This window comes from Episyrphus balteatus, chromosome 1 (genome assembly GCF_945859705.1).
Source record: "Episyrphus balteatus chromosome 1, idEpiBalt1.1, whole genome shotgun sequence".
Taxonomy (NCBI): Eukaryota; Metazoa; Arthropoda; class Insecta; order Diptera; family Syrphidae; genus Episyrphus; species Episyrphus balteatus.
In genome coordinates, this window is record NC_079134.1 from 47,502,704 (window position 1) to 47,525,569 (window position 22,866).

General features: G+C 31.7%; 1 protein-coding gene across 1 annotated transcript in view; it reads right to left on the reverse strand.

Annotated features, from left to right (window-relative positions):
- The window catches only part of LOC129907088 (protein Wnt-4), a 63,440-nt gene extending 49,694 nt beyond the window's left edge, over positions 1–13,746 (reverse strand). The window contains exon 1 of the mRNA XM_055983143.1: positions 13,272–13,746. Coding sequence (XP_055839118.1) covers positions 13,272–13,537 — 266 coding nt within the window. The 5' untranslated portion in view covers positions 13,538–13,746. The remainder of the gene's footprint in view (positions 1–13,271) is intronic.
- Positions 13,747–22,866: the final 9,120 nt, after the last annotated feature.

Below are 22,866 nucleotides of genomic sequence, written 5' to 3' on the forward strand. Positions count from 1 at the left end.
AACGCATTTTATTATATTTCACGTTTTTTTTTTTTTTAATTTCTTACAACGACGATGGCAAACGGCAAGGCAATGGATGATACTACTTATAAACGCACGGCAGCAGCCGCCAACATGTTGTGGAGGGGCTTGTGAACCAATTCAAGCGTGCGTTTCTAAATTTAGATGTCCGCACATGTTCGAAAATTGGCAATCATTTGCGGTGTGTTTCTGGCTGCACTGTGCGCGAGTAGATAATATAGAATATAGGTGCCTAATATTGTTGATGCCATTTTATGGAGGTAATTTCGAAGTAATCATTGCGCCTGATTTTACAAATGTTCTTTTTCTGTGGAAGAAACTAAGCCTTATAACTACATGCATTTTAGTGGAATTTATATTCGAGGTGAATTTAGTAGTTTAGACCATAAATTTAAGATATTGCTGGTGCAGTTGTTTTTGGGAAGAAATAGATTAATGATAAATGAACCAAACTCTTTAAGTTAGTCATTAAAAGTCCTTAGGACCCATGGTGTTATAAATTCCTTCAGAACAGTCAAAAAGAAAAAGAACGATAGGTTTAAGAAGGGTTAAATTATCTTATAAAAGCTTTAAACTACATCATAAAGCATACAGTCAAGCAAGCAATACAATAATTGGATCACTGAACTTTGAAAGATAAAAGATTTTAATCAAGGATTTCAACTTAGTTAAGCAGCGTTAAGTAAGAAGAAGGTTGTAAAGTCAAAAAGAGAGAAACAAAATCCATCCCTATCATCATAGGTTTTTAATTCAATATTTTAATGACCTGTTACAATTTTAAACAAGGTATAGCTCAATTGAAAAGTATAAAGTAAATATTAGAAACAGTTGTTGTTCTTTTACTCCACTATTAATGCTATCTTAATGAGTTTTTGGTTAAAGTATTTTTAATTGCTGTAAGCACAATTATTCCGCCACGACTTTGATGTTTTTTTCTAAGAAACTATTATAAAACATATTTCCATGAATAGTTAAAAAATGGTCAATGACTTATATTATGATTAAATAAGCTAGTGATCAAGTTTATAGAGCACATACTCTGTATTGGTGAAAGTTTAAGGACAGCAATATCTTTGCAAGTTGCATTGACAGCGTAAAGCATAAAAGTGGGTTTGATGAAGATTTGAATGTTTAAAGAAGTATTGAAGAAGATCCAAATTATTTAACAAAAGCTAGGTTCATCCTCTAAATGGATATTGGTATGTTTCCCTCCTTAACCGTTTGTTCTCGGCATGAAGTTAGAAAGTCCTTTCATTCTTCCAAATAAATTACACTAAACAGAAAAAGGTGAAAGTTGTAATTCACTAGTAGTGCAGTCAAATTAGCAAAAATACCTAAATTAATTAATTAAAAGCTGAAAATTGGTGGAGACTTAAATTAAGGTAGGGATAGGAAAAACCGACCGGTTTAAACTGGTTTCGGTTTTTTGCTTCGGTCAACCGGTTTTTTCCGTTTTTTGTCCTTTCGGTTTAAACCGGTTTTTTGAAAAAAAAAACGAAAAACCGAAAAAAACCGGCTGAAAAAAACGTCGAACAAAAAAAGAACCAACGAGATAAAAAAAATGAAAACCCTGAAATCTTTCATTCCATCTCTCAACCAAACAATTTTAAAGGAGAATGGGCATATTGGACGTTTGGCGGCCAGTAATGAAATTGGTATCAAATGAAAGAACTATAACGTAGGAAAAATTTGTAATATGGCCGTTTCGTTGTATTGCATTTGGAATGGAAGATATTGCAATATTAGTATTGTTAATGCATCGAGCAATATGAGAATTACTATTTTAATTAAATTATGAAATATGATTTAATGTCATTTTTTTTATGATTTAAAACCTAAATCTTGAATATCCGACCAATGGACCTCAAAATATAAGCTTTTTAAGCCAACCACTTCAAGATTTTGTTTTTGAGTTTTCAAAAGGAAAAAACAAATAAAAAATTGAAAAAAAAGTCTTAAAATAGACTCGAAATTGATGTTTTAAAAGCCAATATTTTGGGTTCTATTGGTTGGATATCCAAGATAAAGGTCTTCAGGCTCAGGGAAAATGACAGATTATCATATATTGCACTTAAAATACACGTTCAATTTTAAGCATTGAGACAATTTGCATTAACTTTTAAATGCAAAAATGCATTTTATCGGTTTGTGAAGAACGTTAGAAGGATAAAACTTCTGCACAATGTATGTAAGACTTAACTACATCAAAAAATAACAAAATTGTTCTTGGCCGCGGAACGTCCAAGTTCCATACTAAATTGCCCATTCTCCTTTCATTCATACATATTCAGCTCAAAAAATTCCTTAAAACTTCTACTAAGACCAGTTTGTTCACTATTGCTCAACTTCTAGCAAGCTCTCAAGTTGACGAACTTGAGAGTTGACTTCAACTCGAGAGTTAAAACAAAAGTTGGTAATTTATTTTGTTCACTGTTTTTTTTCTCAACTCTCGAGTTTATAAAATAAAAGTTAGCTGACTTGCAGTTTTAAAAATGGACAGGTTAGGGACTAAATATTTAGGTAATTTCTCGGTCTCTGATTGGTCAGCTGTCAAAAAAAATCATTCCAATTTAGGTAATTTTATTGGAAAGCTGACTGGAAAGTTAGGCAAGAAAATTTTTTTTTGTCAACATGACAGCAGATTGTTTTTAATTAAAGAATTAATTTAGCAAAATTAAATTTATTTGTGTGAAAACCAACTGAAAAGTGCATTATCGGTTATAATGAATTTTATTTATTCATTACAGTTAAGTGAAACCGGTAAAATTCTTAAATAAATTTCGAAATTTGACAAAAGCATCACATGCAAACTAATTTAGTCAATTTATTCAAATTTCCGTTCAGAAAATGACGTTGCCTAAATATCTAGTCCCTAATATTTCCTGAACGTGCCCAATATCTCTAGGATATTTGTGACAGCTAAACAAAAAACTTAAAGTTAATTGTTATTTATATCGAAGTTTTTTTTTATATTTTGTGCAATTTTTGTGTTTAAAATGTGAAATTTGTATTAACAATTGGTGTTTAACTTTATTTTGTTTTAATTTGCTCAAATTTTAAGAAAATAATTCCCTTTTTTGCAAAAATTTGAATGTGCCGTTCGACAACAAAAAATCTGAAGTCAGATGTATAATTGTATATGTGTGTACCTACATAAATACAAAACGGCGGGAAATGTGAATGGGCACGTTCAAACAGTTAACATAAAGCTATCGGATAGCTTTTTGTTGTTGTAAACAATGTTAAAAATTAGCAAAGAAACGAACCATTTTCTGTCAAAAAATAATCTGAGGTATCTGGCATACCTCAGGTATCCGAGTGATCAGCTGATAAACATTTAGCTTTTTTTTATTTTGATTACTTTTTGCGCGACTATTCAGCTTGAAAATAAAATAAATTTGCAAGAAATATAGTTAAATCGATTTTGCAAGTACTATGTAACAATAAAAAAAAGGAATTTGCTCAAAAGAATCAATTTTTTTTTTTTTCATATTTTTTTTGTTGCTGCTTTGGCAAGCTAAATTGGCAAGTCAAATTAATTTGACAGATAATAAAATCGTTAGTGAATCGCACGGTGTATATGCTTTCTTTCGATATTGTTACCGATATCGGTACATCTCAAGTCCTGTACGATTATTGTATCGTGTATTCCATGCTTAAGAGCCATTTCGGTTCATTTGACGTCGATTTTGTCCATAAATAATTTTGTTTACCACGATAAATTGTTTAAAACAAAAATTTATAATAAAACAAGTTTGCTTGCCCAACTTCTACTTTTTCCGGAAGTTGAGAAAACTGGAAGTTGATAAACCCTCTCGAGTTGATAAATCGAAAGTTGAAAACGTCAACTTTTAGCGAACAAAAGCAAATTCGAAAGTTAAAGATAAAAATCCTCAAGTTATGTTCAACTTCTAGTGAACAAAATCGCCCTAAAAGTCCCGACCTCTACCTCCAGAGCCGGATCGGCAATATTGAGAAAAAGGGGCGCCTTTTATTAATTAATTTATTAATTAATTTTCAATTTCAACCACCTTTTGTCCATATTTTTCCACCTAAAATTTTGTATTGTCCACCCCCGTTCAAGAAAAATTGAGACAGACGTAGGTACATATAAAAACAATTGCAATCTTTTGTTCAACTCAAGGTCTTTACATATAGGTACCAAATATTATAATTTTATAAACGATAATTATCGTTTGTCCACCCTACGCTACGCTTAGAAGATATTCAAAAAACTAATTTTGTAGGTACCGAAAAAATCAAAGTATAAAATGATTGTGCCAAGAATTTTTACTAAGTTTTAGTGATAACATTTTTAGATTTTTTTGTGGACTCTGAATTTTTCAGTGCAAATCTTCTAAACGTACGATGAACAACAATTTTTTTTGGTGTATGTAAAGAACTCGAGGTTGACAAAAGATAGAAGTTTGAATTTTTGATAAAAGGTAACTCTGGGGATACCTATTAGGTAACTTCAAATTTTTCATGTAGGTTGGACAAACGATTGCAATTGATTTTATAAGTTTATCTTTAAATTTGAGCGTTACAGACGTTTTTTCCCTTTTGAGTGGACAAACATGTCCAAAAATTAGATAAATAAATTAGACCAACGCCATTAGACTATAGTTTGGTTTAAAAATTTTGAGGTCGCAGTTCTGGCTTAAAGGAGCTTATTATAATGGGCTACCAAGAAATTGAAAATATACCTTTGCGAATTTATTTAGTTGACACGGAGTGTAAATACGCGTATGTAAACATTATTGTAGGTGTAGCGTAGGTTAGGTTGAGGTACCTATCCATCTACAAATATAAAATTTATTTATACAAAAAAAAAAACTGAATGAATCAAAAAATTTTGTTCACAGAACAGAATGATGGAATAATAAATAAACCTAGAAAAAAAAAATATGAATACGAAAAATATTTTATTAATATATGGCATACCTGCTGCCTACCAGTATAATTATGATGAGGTTGTTGGCAACGTTCTTAAATTGTGTACCTACATACGTATTTTCTAAGAAAAATAGCAAACAAATAAAAAAGAACTCAAACTGGGTCTCTATAATTTTAAGATTTCAGAAATAAAACCATAACCATAAGCAGACAAAAATTATGATGAACCATCTTTAATAACTTTATTGAAGTTAGACATATTTTTGTTTGAAGAAAAGTACAGGATTAGGTTTCCATAGAGAGTAAAGCTCTGTCAATGCGTATAAGATAAAAATACATGCGGGCTAGCCATGGCGCCCTTATTTTATTTCTATCAACTACCAATTTCTTTGTACCTAGATTATATTAAGTTTTTTTCAATCGAATACCTATTGAAAAAAAATTCTACCTTTGCACCAGAACAGATTACCTACTCACTTTTAAGTAAAGTTAAAACACTGTAACAACGCTGAACCGATTTTAAAAATGTTTTCACTAACCGATATTTTGATCTTGCCAGAGTAGGCAAAGATAGAGTGAGAAAAATTGGAAAAGTTATTAATTTTTTCAAGTTTAAATTTATACCTTAGCAGTCCTATTAATAAACTCATAATAGCGAATGGTAAGCCATATTATGTCAATTATCACAAAATTGTGTACTGACGTTGGTATTATTGGGTACAAAATATCCTATTAAAGAGAGACGAGACGTCTGGCAATCTCTTATCAGTGGAGTACCCTTTGTAATAGTTAAATTTAACCAAAGTATCAACCAGAACAATAATTATATTATTATTACATCCAACAACCAAATAAGAACAAAGGGCCAAGGAGAAATTAATCCGTTGCTTAACTTGTTCAAATTCACCCTATTATGTTCTTTAGCTTTCGTACCAATTACTTATTATGAGTATTTTGATGGTTCTCAATGTATCGGATATGCTATTATGGTGACCATATTTAAAAAAAAAAAGTACTAAAGTTATTATAAGAATTTTTTTGCTCAGATGAACCTAAACCGAGAAAAAATTTAACATTCACGATCATCTTGGAAAATTTGAATTTTTTCGTCAATATCTTCTTATACAAAACGATTACATAAAAAAATATTTAATAAGAAAGTTAGAGAATACGTCAACAAGACAAAAAAATCCATTTAACGATAAGCCGAGAAAATGGGCAGGTTCAGAAACGTTAGGGACTAAATATTTAGGTGATTTCTCGGTCTCTGATTGGTCAGCTGTCAAAAAGAATCCTTCCAATTTAGGTAATTTTATTGGAAAGCTGACTGGAAAGTTAGGCAAGAAAATTTTCCCTAAAAATTTAGGAAAGTTTTTTTTTGTCAACATGACAGCAGATTGTTTTTAATTAAAGAATTAATTTAGCAAAGTTAAATTTATTTGTGTGAAAAACAACTAAAAAGTGCATTATCGGTTATAATTAATTTAATATATTCATTACAGTTAAGTGAAATTTGGTGTCTTACCCATGCGACCGGTAAAATTCTTAAATAAATTTCGAAATTTGACAATAGCATCACATCCAAACTAATTTAGTCAATTTACTAAAATTTCCGTATCTAAAGAAAATATATAATCCAATATCCTTCAAAAACTTACCATTTAATACTGCTGTTCTAAAAGACATTCTTTTAGGCGGCAAAGGCGTCCGGTCTATCAGATCACTTAGGTCATATCCTTCCAATGGCTACAATATTACTTCTACATTAGTTTAGTAGTGCTACTCTAACAAAAGCCTCTAAGACCGTTCACGCCCACTTCCGAGTTCTTTAAGAAGACTGACTAACAAGAACAAGAATATTGCAACTTTAAGAGAAAAATTTAAGAGAGCAGTTAAAGAGCAAAAATTTGGAAATCACTAGTTATAACGATTTTTCTGAAAGGTAGCCGGCCACTCGAGGTTGCCGGAATCAGGCACGTCTACCTATATTAGGGTGGTCCTTATTTTACTCTTTTGCGAAAATTGAGTGCGAAGCCCCCTAGATTGGTTCCAAATCAGGAAAAAAAATACACTATTTTTTCATATTTTTATCGCTATCCTGGCCCTATTTTGATAAGATGTTACTAGAGCAGGGGCGATATTCTGTATCAGGTGTTGGGTAAATGGCGGATGTTTGATTATTCATACGTATAAACTTCTTAATGAAATAGGGTCCGGAAGGGTTAGGAACAAGAATTTGAAAAAATTAGGGTATTTTTTTTCCTGATTTGGAACCAATCTAGGGAGCGTCCCCAATTTTTTTTTTCCTAAGGACCACCCTAACCTACATACATATCTCAGAAAAATACTTCTTCAGCGAAAGAATATTTTATTTCCAAAATAGATAAAAACCTCTAGACATTTTTTTTCTTTTTAAATAGTTTTCTTAAAATTTTAATCGCAGATTTGTCTACTAACAAAAAACTTTTTTTTCTGACAATTTCTTCAAGGATCAAGAATAAATTTTAAAAGAGTGCATGCTTTTGTTTTGTCAAAGTTTAAACGTTGATAATTTTTTTACAACTCTCGTGTGGTGAAGCTGCGGTATTATCGTTCTTTCGCAGGTTCCCATATAACCGCTGCGTCACCGCACCATTTGTTATTTGCATCAGTAGATTGTTGCAGAGTCACCGCACCTTTTTAGTGATTCCTTCAGAATCTAATAAGTGTGTCATCGAGCGTACAAAAAAAGATAAGCAGCGATTTTCCTTGATATAGCTAGATACGAGTATTATCGAAAGTCCAATCCGTAACCTTTTGAATGACATTTCGTAATACAATTTATACATACACACAAAAAACTTAAAGACTCGTGGTCGTTTTTAGACCCCATTTTATCTTAGACTGGGGTTCATCCAATGTTATTTGAATGGGATAAACTCCCGTCTTTCTTAGAAGCATCTTTGACAGTGTCTTTGACAATGTATCTGATAATCTTCAAGTTTACTAATCTTAAAAATTACATATGAAAAAAAAATCAAAAATTGATCATTCAAAATTCGAAAAACCTTGAATGGTCACCCAAATGCTAGATACTCATTTCACTGTGAAGGACATACAAAAGCAATATTACTTCAAATTTGTTTTTTTTTTTTTTTTTGTATTTTATTTTTCTTCATATTTATTTTTTATTCATATCGAGATGTTTTTTTATTACAGCACTTTTTGTTTTCATTTCTATTGTTCTCAATCATCATCGTCATGTTGTTGAGTTTAAAGCTTTTGTCCTTTTTTTTGTATGAATTCATATTTCTGTTTTTTTTTTTGTTTAAGGATTTTATTATACGCTTATTTTAATTATTACAAGAGTTTCAGATTGCAGGTTGGTATAGGCTATATTATAAGATATTTTGTACGAGATCAACTGTATTTTGTTTTACAGTAATGATTAACAAAGTGGTTGCTTATTTAGACGGCTGCTGATTGATTGACTAAGTAATGGTATTTCTCCGGATGGGGGCGCGCAATATTACAATATTATTATGGTTGTAATGGTTGGTTTGGTATAAGCATAAAATATAAGGGAAAGGAAATTCTAGTCTTATTTTAAAATCTTCTTACATTGAAGGGATGAAAATGAGTACTCTTAGAAAAGGTACATATTGCAACAATAGAAGTTGTTCATTTGAAACAAATGGTTTGATTTTTGAATAGGTACCGAGTAGAAAAAGAATTATGAAGGGTTTGTTGTTGCGAGTTTTAAATGAAGATAATTCTGCATAATTGCTATAAGGGGTCTCTGCAGTCTTCTAGAGCATAACAGACGCAATAGAAATGATAAATTACAAAATTGTCTCACAGTAACTTAACTCGTTAAAGTAGGTATGTTTGATTAGGACTTCTTGAACCCTTTAACCTTAAGATAAGGACTTCAAAAGGACCTCCTTTTTTTCAAGTCCTTTTTTCTAACAGAATTTTTAAAGAGAATTTCTATTTTCTCTCCTGTAATATTTACACAATATTCCTCGAAGTAATATTAAAAGTCATCTGCAAACAAACCCAAGGTTCTACATGTCCTTGTAAGGCTCTTTTGTAATTGCAACTTCCACAGCAAAACAGCAAAAAAAAAACCTTTAAGAAAATGATATTGTGTGATTACAGACTATGAAATTTACTACAAATTACATAAACATTGCGATTACTTTCTTCCTTACAGCAAAAAAAAAAACATGGTAAAAAGAGGTCGTTTGCCAAAAAGGGCAAATTCAGTTTGATATTATAATTAGCTAAGCTAGACCTTTTTACCATGTTAAACTACCTAATACCTACTACCAACATTAATTTCATCGTGACAAACGAGCATATTCCTGGGTTGCAAAAGTCGATACGATTGTACTTTTTTCGATACACTTGGCTTGGCTAAAGTACACAAATACACTATTACTAAATTCGATACAGTTTTGTTCTTCCGCTCGCTTATATCAATGTAAAAGGTATTCTGGATCAATTTTTTCTTATCAATTCTTCTAAGATATTGTTAAAACTGCAATATTAGTCAAATACACGTTTGATTTGAATAGAACATTAAACGGTCAAGGGTGAATTTAAAGTCTTTATTTAATTTTCTTCAAAGAAATAAGATTTTCTTTTCAGGACATTACTTTTTTGTTTACATGTGAGGTTTATTAAAAGAAAAATTGGCACAGGTTAGGTTTTTTAATATTTTTTTTTTTGGAAAATTCACCTCAATTTTCATAGCCATTGACGATAAGATTAAAGCCTATGTTTTGAAGTTCAATATACCTGCAATAATTCTGTATATTTACATATTTCACTGCATATTTACATTATCACGAAAGACCAAAGTTTTGAGTTGTAATGAATCATCAGTGTTTTGCAGTTGTAAACTGTAATAGAATCACAGTAACAAAATCAAAAATGACCTCAAAAGTTTTTCAGATTTTTTTGAAAAAAAAAAAATTTATTTAGTTTTTGGTTTATCTTAAAGTTTTTCGTTCATTTAAAATAAATTTTTTAAATTGTTCTTCAATAAAGTTTGAAAGATTCAAAAAGTACAATTCGATACACTTTTTATTTCACTTCGATACAATGCTCAAAGACGATTTTTCAACCCTGGCATATTCCCGTCATTTAATTTCTTTTTATGTTGAATGAATTGTGAGTAGTTAGCAGAGTAATGTTTGAAATTACCCAACCAACTTGTCCCTTTGTTTGTCGTGACTTTTCGTCGTTTAGTACAATAATATAAAAAAAAAAAAAACATTTTGATTTGAGAATAATGTCTTCAAGGGTGGATTGTTGTCTATAATTATTATTCCTACTCAAGTTGGTTTTAGCCTTTCTTTTTTTATAACAATAAGCATTATCAAGGGGGATTTGTTAAGTTGTTCATTATAAGAACTTACAACATGTGCCTTGGTTTTCTTAAATGTTAAAACTTTTCTTGCAAAAGGACCTTTCATAAGTGCGGTGGACTGGTAAAAAAAGGAGGGCGGTTTTGGCTTGATTGTATGCATATTCTTTTTTATTTGGAAAATGTGTGTCATAATACATGAAAACTTATCATTTTAAAACTTGCAATTATATAGGTGGATATTTTAGGTAAGTTAAGAAAACTTAAGCAAAAAAAAAAGAAAATACAAATACTATACAATGTACATATTAGGTATTTTTGTCTGGCTATATTTCCTGGAGAAATTTTCATTGAATTTAGAAATTATGTAGGGAAGGGTTTTAGGGTTTAACATATAAAAACATTGGAAGACTATGAGGGAAAAAACGCAACGAAAATTTAGACATTGGTATATTAATATCATACATCTTGGAATTTAAGTTCAAACGTCATAGGAAAATATTACAATTTATATCAGACATCAGCTGTAGTTGCAATTTATTATATTCATTTTCAAAATTAAGCTGGCCTGATGGTAAAGCACTCAAACAATAAGGCAGTAACCCAAGAATTTCTTAGACCGAGTTACAGTGGCTCCCAGTTTTGTTTTATGTGTGCTTTTCGTAAATGCACTGCTCAAGTGCTCATATTTACTCTTTTAATTCATGAAGGTGGAAAATTTTGCAGTAATTTTTTAAAAAGCAAAACTACATTAAATAAAATTTTTTTTCCCATTTATTAATCAAAATAATAAGCATGCATCTTGTAATATATTTTTTTTATAAGAAAAGTTCTCATTCCATTCCATCTTATATTATCATAAACATTATTATAATAAGAGTGTTCCAAATTCCAGAAAATCCATAGTCTTTAAAATGTTGGAAAATTGTGCAGATGAATTCGGAGACCAATGAAAACTGTTCTTTGATTTTTCCATCAACGTGGATAAATATATATTTATTGCACCTATTCAGTTGAAGCGCAGTGTAAAAAACAATTGAGGATTCCTTCATATTAAAAAATTGTTTCATTGAATTGTCCGTTCGTTTAGAACGTTTGCATTTTCCGTGTCATTTCGTGTCTCTTATTAATTTACATAATTTTTTTATCAGTTCTAATTCTAATCCCTTTTTTATAACTAGTTCACAATAGAAAATTTAATAATTTAATAATGGAAACTCAAAAAGTGAAATAAACGCGTCTAATCCTTTTTTTATAGTTTTTATTCACAGAGGAACACCAATTTTAATAAATAGAAGAATTTAACTTGAATAGGTCAGATATTTATGAAATTTTCTTTCTTTCTTTTTCTTTTTTATTAAACTTTTGAATTTGTGTTGGATACCTACTTGGTAGAATTGTGTATGATCTCTTTGAACGAGTTTTAAAATTAAATCTTTATAATATTAGTTTTAAATTCAAATTTTTTGTGTACATTATATATTTTTTTTAAATTTATTAATATTAGAATAAATAATTCTAGAATCGTTACAACTTACGATGCTTAGAAAATAAATTAATAATAAATAGTAAAGAAAGTCCATTAAGAAGAGAACATAAACGAATACGAGTTACTCCTAAAAAAATTATATTTAAAATATATAAAATTAATGTTCAAGTCCAATGCGGCTTCGAAAAAACTGGAAGGATATAATAGCCCAGGACAACACGATTTTGTACACCCTGACTGCTGACTCAGACCCGACTAAATACATAGTAAGTCTTAAGATAGCCCGACTCATCACAACTCGACAAAACTAACCAAATTGTCCTCCCGCATTATTTTTCCTACCAACCACCAACCAATAACAAAAACCGTCATAATTCTTGAAAAAAATTAAACTCGAAAAAATACAAGCCTACCTGAGTCGAGTTGTCGTGAGTCAAGCTAGGGAAAGTCGGACTATCTTGAGTCTGGTTGAGAATTGAATCGGGCTATCTGAATCGGGGTGTAGAGAATCGTGTTGCCTTGAGTCCGGCTGCGTTGCCCCGTTATTCCCAGTGAAAGGTATTTCTTTGGCAGATTTCAAGTGCTGGAATACAAGACAAGATACTTCTTTTGCCCCATTCGTAAAATGGCTTGCTACACTTTATAGAAGCTTTTATAAACAATTTAGGTTTAAAGGTAATGCAAAGATAGGAACGAATTTTTGTTGATAAAGTAAATCAACCATATTCTAAATGAAAACTCCCGGGAAATTTCGCTCTTTTTCATCATTATTAAACCAAGGGAACAAAAATAAAACAAAAAAGGAATGATAATATCGGAGCCCTTTTTCCGAACGCATTTCTCCAAAAGTTTTCGTTCAAAATCGGGCTGAATAAATTGATACAATCGCACATGACCCCATTGAACGATGCGTCCAGTTCTATTTGGAGGATAAACAAAAGACTTCTGCCTTAAACCTTTTGTGGAGCTCAGAACCTACTTCTAGTCCAAAAACAAAAATATTATTTGTATCCGATTATACCTAGATATCTTTCATGAACTCTATCATTAATATAATTAGATTTAAGCAAAATTGTAAAAATATAACATATTTGGTCCGTTCGCTTGATCACAGTGCGATTTTGGCTAAAATATCTACTTTCAAATTTTCTTAAAAAATGGGTAGGTAGTAACGTGGGCAAGGTTTTTAACTCTACCAGCATTGCCATATATGAAGATTTCAACGATTTTGTACCTATTCTAATTTTGGTAGCTAAAAGGTATTCCTCTAACTTATTTTCATCACTTTAATTTAACATGGCATTAAAAGTAAGAACTTTTTTAAGTGAGTGCATACTTCATTATAATTGCAAATTTGTTCTTGTAGAAATGCACAAAACTGTTATCTTTCAAAAAAAAAAACGTAGGTACGATCAAACTTTGTACACAAATCTATGAACACCTGAATGATAGCTCTTAGAAATTTTATTTCGTTTGAGGCCAGTGTTTATAATTGTTGTTACTATTACTTACCTAAAACTACTGCTAATACCGCCTACACTACCACCACCATAACCAATGGCTGCACTTCCTCCCACAACACCGCCACTACCAATACCGCCAATACTGCCACTGCTGATTCCGGTGTTGCTGCTGCTACCGCCACTTACGCTGCCACTGCTAATGCCACTAATACTGCTATTACCACCAATCATCATTGGTACAAGATCATCGCACATGAATTCGCGAAAAGATACACACGCGAACCACACGAACCACAGATACAATTTTATATACATTTTTGGATTTATTTTTTTTTTTTATTTAGGTATATATTATATTTCTTTTTGTCGATTTTGAGATTGGATTGTGTTGTACTATTTTAAATATTTTTAAATTAATCTAATACTAAATAGACTTAAGTATTAAGTTAGACGAAAAATTTTAAATTTAAAAAAACACAAAAACAAAAAAACACACGTAGACTAAGTTTTAAACTAATTTTTATTTAAAATTTAAAAATGACGACACTTTTATCTATTGCAGTATAAATTATTAATTTATTTTATGTACAAGTATTTTATTAAAATGTATAAATAAATTAAATTAAAGTTTTATTTTATTTTCTTATTAAATTATTAATTATTTTGATTATAAATATTTGGCAAGAAATACGTTATAAATATTATTTTGTTTGGATTTATTCGTTATTTGCTTTGTTCGTATTTATTTTATTTCTTATTTTTTTTTTCTTTTGATATGAAGACGAAGTGTTCGAAGGAGTAGAAGAAGAATAATGCGAGTTCTGGAAGAAGAGAGCCGGCAATAAAAATATAAACAAAAACAAACGACGAAAAACAGCGCAGAAATATATGCAAAGCCTTACGAATGACAAATAACAAAAAAAAAAAAAAAAAATAAAGTAAAGGAGAAGAAATAACGACTAGCGGATTGTTTGTATTTATAATTAATTCTTTGAAGCACACACAAACACACGCACAATAGAATTGTCTGTCTGTCTGTTTTGTTTGTTTGAATTGTCGTCAGCCGGCGGCGGCGGGCACTCTTCTTACGTACTACACGTTCCGAGAGTGAACAAGACTACCAGTACCAGTGGTGGCACAAATGCTTGTGGCACGAACTGATAAAATCCAACAACACAGAACCAAACTAACTGTTTAGGTAGAGCATCGTAATATAAAAGTTCACCACCACCACAGCACAACGGCGCGCAGCGTGGCACGAACAAACAGAGCGACAACCGACCGACAACCAACAACGGAGACAACCACAGAGCAGAGTGAACATAGAACAGCCAACTCCAACCGGAGTGTTTGATTCGGGAAGAGGAAATCATTGAATTCCTGCCTGGATTCCTCTAAAGCAAAAACCAAGAGAACAGAACAAGAACTTTATACGATACGCTTTGCTTTTTGGCTGACAGATGGCTGAGCTGCAGCACTGACGAAGTTCTTTTTCTTCGTAACATCATATATCGGCGCGTTTGCTTGCTTGCGTCCGTATTTGGCTCAGTGTGGTATTAGTCGAGTGTCATGTTGGTCGTGGAATTGGTAAACAAATAACACAACGCATAATGATTGTCTTGCCATGACACTGCTGCACTGCACTTGCAGTGGTGCCGAAGTCGTCATAGACTAGGAACGCCAGATGCCACACGAACGAAACACGATAACGGAATTGCCGATGTCAAACAAACATGGTTTATGAGAGTTTGATTTACGTTGCATTGGTAAACTACATTACCCACACAGAGTTGAGGAAAATAATGATAAGGTAGGTCGCATTGGTGAGAGAGAAGAGGAAAGGACAAAACAAGACAACAAAACACAAGCTAATGTTGCACGACGCAACAACGACTTGCACTTGTTGGGTATGACCATGGATGCCAATTTGCTTTTTTCGTTCAAGTACTAAAACGAATAGTTTATAATTTCAAAGAAATGAAAGAATTATGGAAAAGGGTTATGCCTATAGCTTTAATTGAACTTATTGCCAAATCCTTAAGTTTCCGAATTTTTTCTTCCATGTGTAAGACGAAAAAAATCCAGTCACCAGACAGGTATCTTTTTAGTCCATCTCACATCACAGTGGACCGTTTTTCTCCATGTTGTAGCTTTTAAACCTTTAAGGGCCCAACCCATAGAATCCGTCGTATCCGTTACATCGACGGATTTAATTGACAGCCCGATAACATACACATGTTCTTATGAGAACCGACCCATAAAACGCATCCGTCGAGTCCGTCATGTATGGGTCGATTCTCATAAGAACGTGGAGTTTTTTGCCTTTTTTCTGTATTTTTGTTTGGGATGTGATAAGCAGCATGGCTCTAAATAAAATAAAGAATATTAAATTTCCTTCAAAATGATAAACTCAAGTAATTCTTTCATTGAAAATTTACCGAAGTAAAGCCATTTGAACCTATCTTATTTTTTCGCATTTTTTGTTTTATTTAAGTATCTTATAAAGTTTTAAGGTCTATACATTAGTCAGCTTTGAATTCTTGTTTACAAACGCAAACTTTGCAGATCCTAGTAAGTCAGACGATTACATTCGCTTAACATTTTTCGCGTTCGTTGAGGATTTTCGTAGAAATTATATTTAAATTTTACAATGGAAAATTGTTTTTTTTTTCTGTGATAAAAATATCTTCAGTAAAGCAAATAGAGTGCTAAAAGTTCAGAGTGTTGCAACTATCACTGCTGCTAGTACAGAAAGAAACGATGAAAAACATACAAAGTTAACTAACGTTGAAAGTTTTACATTTCACACTTCGTGTTATAGGAACATATTTATTAGGGTGCTTCTTAAAAATCAATTTTCGCAATTTTAATGGGACACCCTTTCATTTTGTTCTTCCTGCCTTAAATATAAATTGTGTAAAATTTGGTCCAGTTTAAACACGTTCTAGGGGTCGCTACCACAACTCAAAGTTTTGAAAAATACACCAAATTTTGTTTTTTTTTTCTCAGAAAATTTAAAAATTTGTAATCAGAATTAGGTACTTTATATTAAATCTTTAACTGTTTTGAAAGAAGTTTTGATAAAAATACAGCGGAATAAAAATGAAGTTTAATTTAGAATATTTTTCGAATTTGACATTTTTTTGTGTTATTCTGTAGAATAGCTTAATTGAAAAATTCAATGATTTTATCTGATTGTTTATGAGCCTAATATCTTTATTCGACAGACAGTTAACTGATTGTTTATTAGAAGATTGAAAAATCGGGTCTTAAACAGGGGCGTACACACCATTGGGGCAAGTGGGGCGGTGCCCCGGGGCCCCCAACACGCCAGGGTCCCGTAAGGAGACAATGCAGAGAAGCCAACTGGTTATAAAAGTATCGAAGCAAAAAGATACGATATTTGACATGAATTACTTCGGACACAAGAGAAACAAAAAAATTACATATTATCTTGGGGCCCCAAAAATTATTACTTGCATATTCTTCGTGACCAACAAATGATAGGTACATCAGGGGCCCCCAAAAAAAAATAAGTGGGCGTATATGTACATACTTTTTTATTTGTTCTTATTTTCTATATCAAAGGGGCCCCATAATTTAGTCTTGTCCCGGGGCCCCCACAACTCAACGTACGCCCCTGGTCTTAAACTTACTTTGTATTGTAACAAAAAAAATTTTGTTGAAATTGATCTTCTTTTTTTACTTAAATCTTTAGTGAATGGTAGCGACCCCTAAATTTTAATATTAAAATCGGAAAAAAATACCATACACTATGCTTATATGGTAGAACATAATGCAGGGGTGTCCCATTAAAAAATCGAAAAAAAGATTTTTTTCGACCATATAAGAAGCACCCTAATATTTATATTACCAAAAGTATAAAAACATTCATTTGTAATAATTGTATAATTCTAAGGAATTCTAAAGAACATTTGACAATCATAAAAAAAAATTTTGTTAACATTAAAATGAATAGACAATAGAGCAAGGCCAATGTTTCATCTTGCACTTTTTTAAAAAAATAAATAAATAAACAAATAACAAACAAACAAATAAAAAAAAAAGTAAATAAAAACAACAAAAAAAAGACAACCGCGAATTCCGAACCCGATCCTGTTGCAAGCCAACATCAAAAAGGCTCTATTAGCACATACATAATCCTTTAGTGAAGATTTGATTGACCATCAACAAAAAAGTTTCGAAATGATTATTTGTTTAAATAAATTCTCAGAAGAAACATGTACATTTTTGAGTGCATTTAAAGACCATTTAAATATGTTGGACACACCCATATAAAATATTATAGGTTTAGCTACAGACAATGCTTCTGTGATGACATAAATTTGAGAATTTTTCAAACGATAAGATTTTCATTCTTTGTATTTGTGTGCTTCAAGTGCATGCAAAAAAATTACAATTTAAAGTTGAAAAGAAAGAAAATAAAGAAAAAAAGCCCGAGACATTTATAATTTTTTTGTGACCTAAGAGAAATTTTGAATTTAAAGAACTCCAAGACGATGTTGCGGTAAAAAAAAACTAAATATATATGGGACGCTGTGGTTATCCCTTAAGGACTGGTGCGCGGATCGCTCTAAATTTTAGCTCCTATACAAAATTCTCTTCAAATTTAAGCCGAGTTCCAGATAAAAATCAAACAGTTCACAGTTTTTAGCACATTAAGTTTAGTACACGATTTTTTTCACACACGGCCTTAATATTAACGAAAATAAATTTAGTTGATGGCTGCAAAGTGCAAAGCTACTTGCAAGGTTGGAAGTTCTTGCGAGACAGCCACCGCTACCACAGCCACTGCCGGAAAATGGATAAATCCGAGGGTCCAGCTGAAGAAGAAGAAAACCCGGGTGAAGCTGAGCAACATCTGGATGACGACAACACCGATTGGGAGTTTTCAGAGTGCTTGACGTTTTTTCAACCTGCTTCCACCAAAAGAAGGTATTCAAACTTATCATAAAACGAGAAATATTAATAAACAAGATGAATTTTTAGCCAGAGCCCAGAGGACAGCTCTGAAGAAACATCAGAACAATTTGGAAACCAAGTCTATGAAGTTAGATGCAAGATATTGTAAAATCTATGAATTTCGATTTTCAAGTAGAAGGTTTTCACCTTCATAAAATAAGGTGCCATAGATACACCCTTGAAGACTACTAAAACATTTTTTTTCCATTGAGAGGAACATTATTTTTATTACCAAAAACATATCTGATTTATATATTTATGAAATTGCTGCAAATGCTGAAACATTAAAATTATTAAATAAAACAATGTTCACAAATCACAATAATGGTTCGATTTTAGTAATGAAGTTTTTAGCTAAGAAAGATGTATTGTTTTGTTACCATTGTGAGGATTATGCTCGATCAGGAAAGGATCTGATAGTCATCATGAATATGTAATCTATGATCCTGAACAAGCTAGGACAACCGACCATGTCTGAGATTTAAGGATTTATAAATTTAAACAAGCTCTTGCCCTCTTTTTAATAAAAAACTGGAAAAAATCAAGCTCTTACATCGTTAATGGGAAACAAAACAATTCTTCTGAGCTTCTTACAAGGCTGTAGAATCTACAGTGTAGATATACAGCATTAACAAAATTGATGCCAATGGAAATATTATGTAGACTAAGAGCTCGAATTTCTCTTTGCCTATGCTCCTTGCACGAGGAGACTGACACAAAAATAATATACCATGTCTACAAAATTCAATCTAACTCCGAAATTTTTAATGTATTCAGACCGATTCGTTATTTGTTATAATGTTAGACAACTTGTAGAAATTAAAACCGACATCAATAAGACTTTTGAACCCCTGACTTGGTTTCGCTAACTCTTCAAGGTATTCGCGATGCAGATAAAAGGTTTGTTGATGTGTTTATTGGTTTTCCTAGTAATATCCATGATGACAGAATCTTTCAGCTTTCATTTATAAACAACGACCTGCCGGCATGTTGTGTCCTACACAATTTCTGCATTGATAAAAGAGACCTATGAAATGAAGCCGAGGCCAAGAAATCGAAAACGTTGGTAATGTACCAGGACCGATTGAGAATTTGCTAGGAACAGACACTGACAGTTGGGAGTGACAAAAAAAAAATAGGATTAGTAATTCGTTTTTATAAATTATTGTTATATATTACAGGAACTTTTACATATCAAATTTTTCTTAAAAAATACTTATGAATAAAAACAAAAGATAATTCAGAAATAAAAAACCAAAATGTAAAAAATAAAATAAAAACAAAAAAAAAATTTAAAAAAACTTAAACATAATAGCACCTTCTTTTCAGTCTTTTTTCATTTGAAACTAAATACTTCATTTAAAAAAATAAAACAAGAACAGGAAAAAAATTTGGCTTAATTTTCTGAGAGAGAACATTTTCCAGGAGTTTTTCAATGATTTCTAATTTTTTCTTGATCTTCTCTTTATCTCCGTTCTTTGTTCTCTACTTGTAGTTTCGTGTGCACATCTTTGCTATCTACTAGGTTAGGTTAGGTAGAAATGGCTGGCAGGAAAACGACTGACACACTTAGACCACTTATTGATCCGTTGTGATACAATGATTTTGCAAGGAAATTCTTCACTAATTAAACCAGTTGGAGATTTTAATGAAGCGGTGAAGGTTGAAGATGTCAGTATTAATTAACTCACTAGTATCTTCTAAGAAATATTTTTCCAAGTTTTTTTTACGTCTATTGGAAAGGGCAGGGAATGAGCAGAGAAGATCAACATTGTTTCTTCTTCCTCATCAAGGCAACTTCTACAGAAGTCGTTAGAGACTACGCCAAGTCTTATGGCGTGTCTACCTATGATACAGTGTCCTGTTAAGACACCTATTACAGAGCTGATATGCAATCTGCTTAGAGAAAATACATTTTTTGCTATCTTTTTTTTTTTGTTATCTATCGATCATTTTTTCCGAAAACGATTTCGGATTTTTTCTTTCAGGTTTTGCTGCCACAAACTCTTCGGAAGGCGATGTTTTTCGATCAGACTGATCTTCTGTTGGCACAACTGACAAAGAATTAAAAGAGGAACAGAAGCCGAAACACATGATGAAGTAGAGGTCCGTTTCTAAGTCAAGAGGTTTTCCTTCCGTAGCATTTTGTCAGGGCCAATACAAATTTTGGGTACCAGAGGGTCGTCGTTTTATGGTATTTTTAGCATTGACGACTCAAAGGGAATTTTGTTCCGACTGACTCCGGACACTCGATTATTTTTAATGGCCAATTTCGATTTCTTGATAACAGTTTTAAAACGGCCTCCTACTTACTCATGTGTAACTTTATTGTTGTGCCTTTTGCCACATTCTTAGGCAATGTGCATCAACATATATTTTTTTGATCTGAACTTTTTTATTGGACCAACTTTTTCCTGACTTTCAACATAAGGTTCTTATAGCGATTCAGGCTCATTCTCATATCATTTATGTATCGCTGATAAAAAAGAAATAGGCATTTCAACAGGTATCAATTTAAGTATACACGAAATATGTACGAGCCCCACCTGAGCCTTGTTGCTTATAGTTTAATCAATTACCGCGTTATTATCAACTTGCGATTGACTGGGAACGTCGTAAAATTTGGTGACATCATCATAGACGGCCGCTAACATTGTGTCCATCTATAGTAAATATATAAACTATTAATTTATATGATAAAGAATTAATATTTTTACTTACTTATTCTTTTTTGGAGAACGATTGCACCCAATCTCTTTTAGATCTCGATTTTCCTGGCAGATCAAGTCGTAATCCGCTGAATCAACGTCTGCCATTTTACAAACAAAATTTATGATAAATTTATTATAGCACTGTCCAATACAAAGTTAATGTCTTGTTTACGATCACACAATATATATATTATACAATTGCAAACGACATAAGAAGAAAAATAAATGGTTAAAATTTTTAAAGGACTGCCGGCCGCATAGGAACGTTAAAGTTGATGAAATTGAGCAACAAATAAATGTTTGCTTAATTCTTTTGTCAACATTTTGCTATGATGAACAACTTCGTTTCAAACTCTATGAGCTAAAGGAAATTTAAATTTAGATTTTTGCGAAAAATTTGGATGGCTACCCTTGACGTCAAGGTGGTAATTATAAATCCATCTCTATTCTCGAACCCACAAACGAGTTTTACGCAATTTTTATTATTATTCAACTGCCTGCTTGTGAACTGGGAAATCATTTTTCCAATTAGGAATTGAATTACTTTTGATAACGAAATTATTTCCGGGTCGCTTATATTTTTCAACAATGTAGGAGATAGCAAATCGTCCACTCAATTGATAATTTCTATGTAATTTTGAGCATTGAAATTAAGTCTGTGTGGCGATTGTTAGCATTGGTTGCTTAAGGTGAGCGGGGAATCCATTTTTTCGATTACAGAATGGACGATATTCCAAGAGGTGCCGTGAAGACTTTATAGTTTGGTACACAAATTTTGGTCCTTCTTTTTATCTTCATCACCTTAAATAAAAAACTTAAACCCTTTTTGATAAATATGATTAGAAAATAAGGTGATAACATCCATTTTCATACCTACACAATAAATTGACTCTATCATATCCGGTGATTTCATGTGAGCATTCATTTTCTTTCTTTTCTTAAATTCTTCGTTTCACTTATTCTAACAAAACATTGATGCCGGAAAGAGTACGAGACTTTTCCGACAGATTTCTTAATCGACACCTTATAGTTTTGTATTGACACATGACAGAAGGAAACTTCAACTGTAAAATTCCAAATACAGGTATGAGACATGATCAATTAATTGGAATTGAACGTTAAGTCCAAATGCATCGAATATAACATCTATCTAGTAAACAAATTTATTTTGCGAATAGGAGATTTTCAAAATCAATCCGCAAAAATTTCCTCGTCAAGAATTTAAAATGCTTGACACAAAAGCCTTCCTTATACAGTCAGCGTCAGCGTTGAGTGCTAAACAGATGCCAGAAGAAACTCGTGTTAGCTTGTTTATACTAGGAGACTTCCAAAATAGTTTATATAAAATGCACCCAGAGCCAGCGAGATCATGCATATACAACCGATAGTTTTCTTCATTCATCAACATGTGATCTTGTCACTCAAAATGTGGTCCTTCTTTTTGTTTTGATCTTGTCCTCTGTTACTCATCACCTCGCCAAACATGGAACGAAATAATGTTTAAGAATTGCGATGCGACAGCTAATTTTCATGGAGAAAATATAAATACATTGGTTTTTTTGATCTTATTTGGAAAAAAAAGAAGATCAAAGAAGTCTTAAATTAGGTTGAGCAAGTTATTCGCTGTTTTATTACTAAGTACACAGAAGTCAATTGGTTCTTTTTGAATGTTGTGTCTTCTGTAAGTAAAATAACAATTTTATTTTACTGTAAAGAACAATAAAACATAATAAGTTTTTGTATTATGATAGATACTTACTAACTATTGTAATTTAGAAGGGAAGAACAATATTTTTAAAGAAGTTGTGTGTTTTCTTGCAAGAACTATATTAATCGAATCTATTGCGGTAAACATCTGTTAAAAACAAATCAACTACAAAATTAACTTTTTGGGAGTAGATCATTGTTTTATTTTTAAATTTTTTCAATTTTTTTTTTTTTTTCAATGTT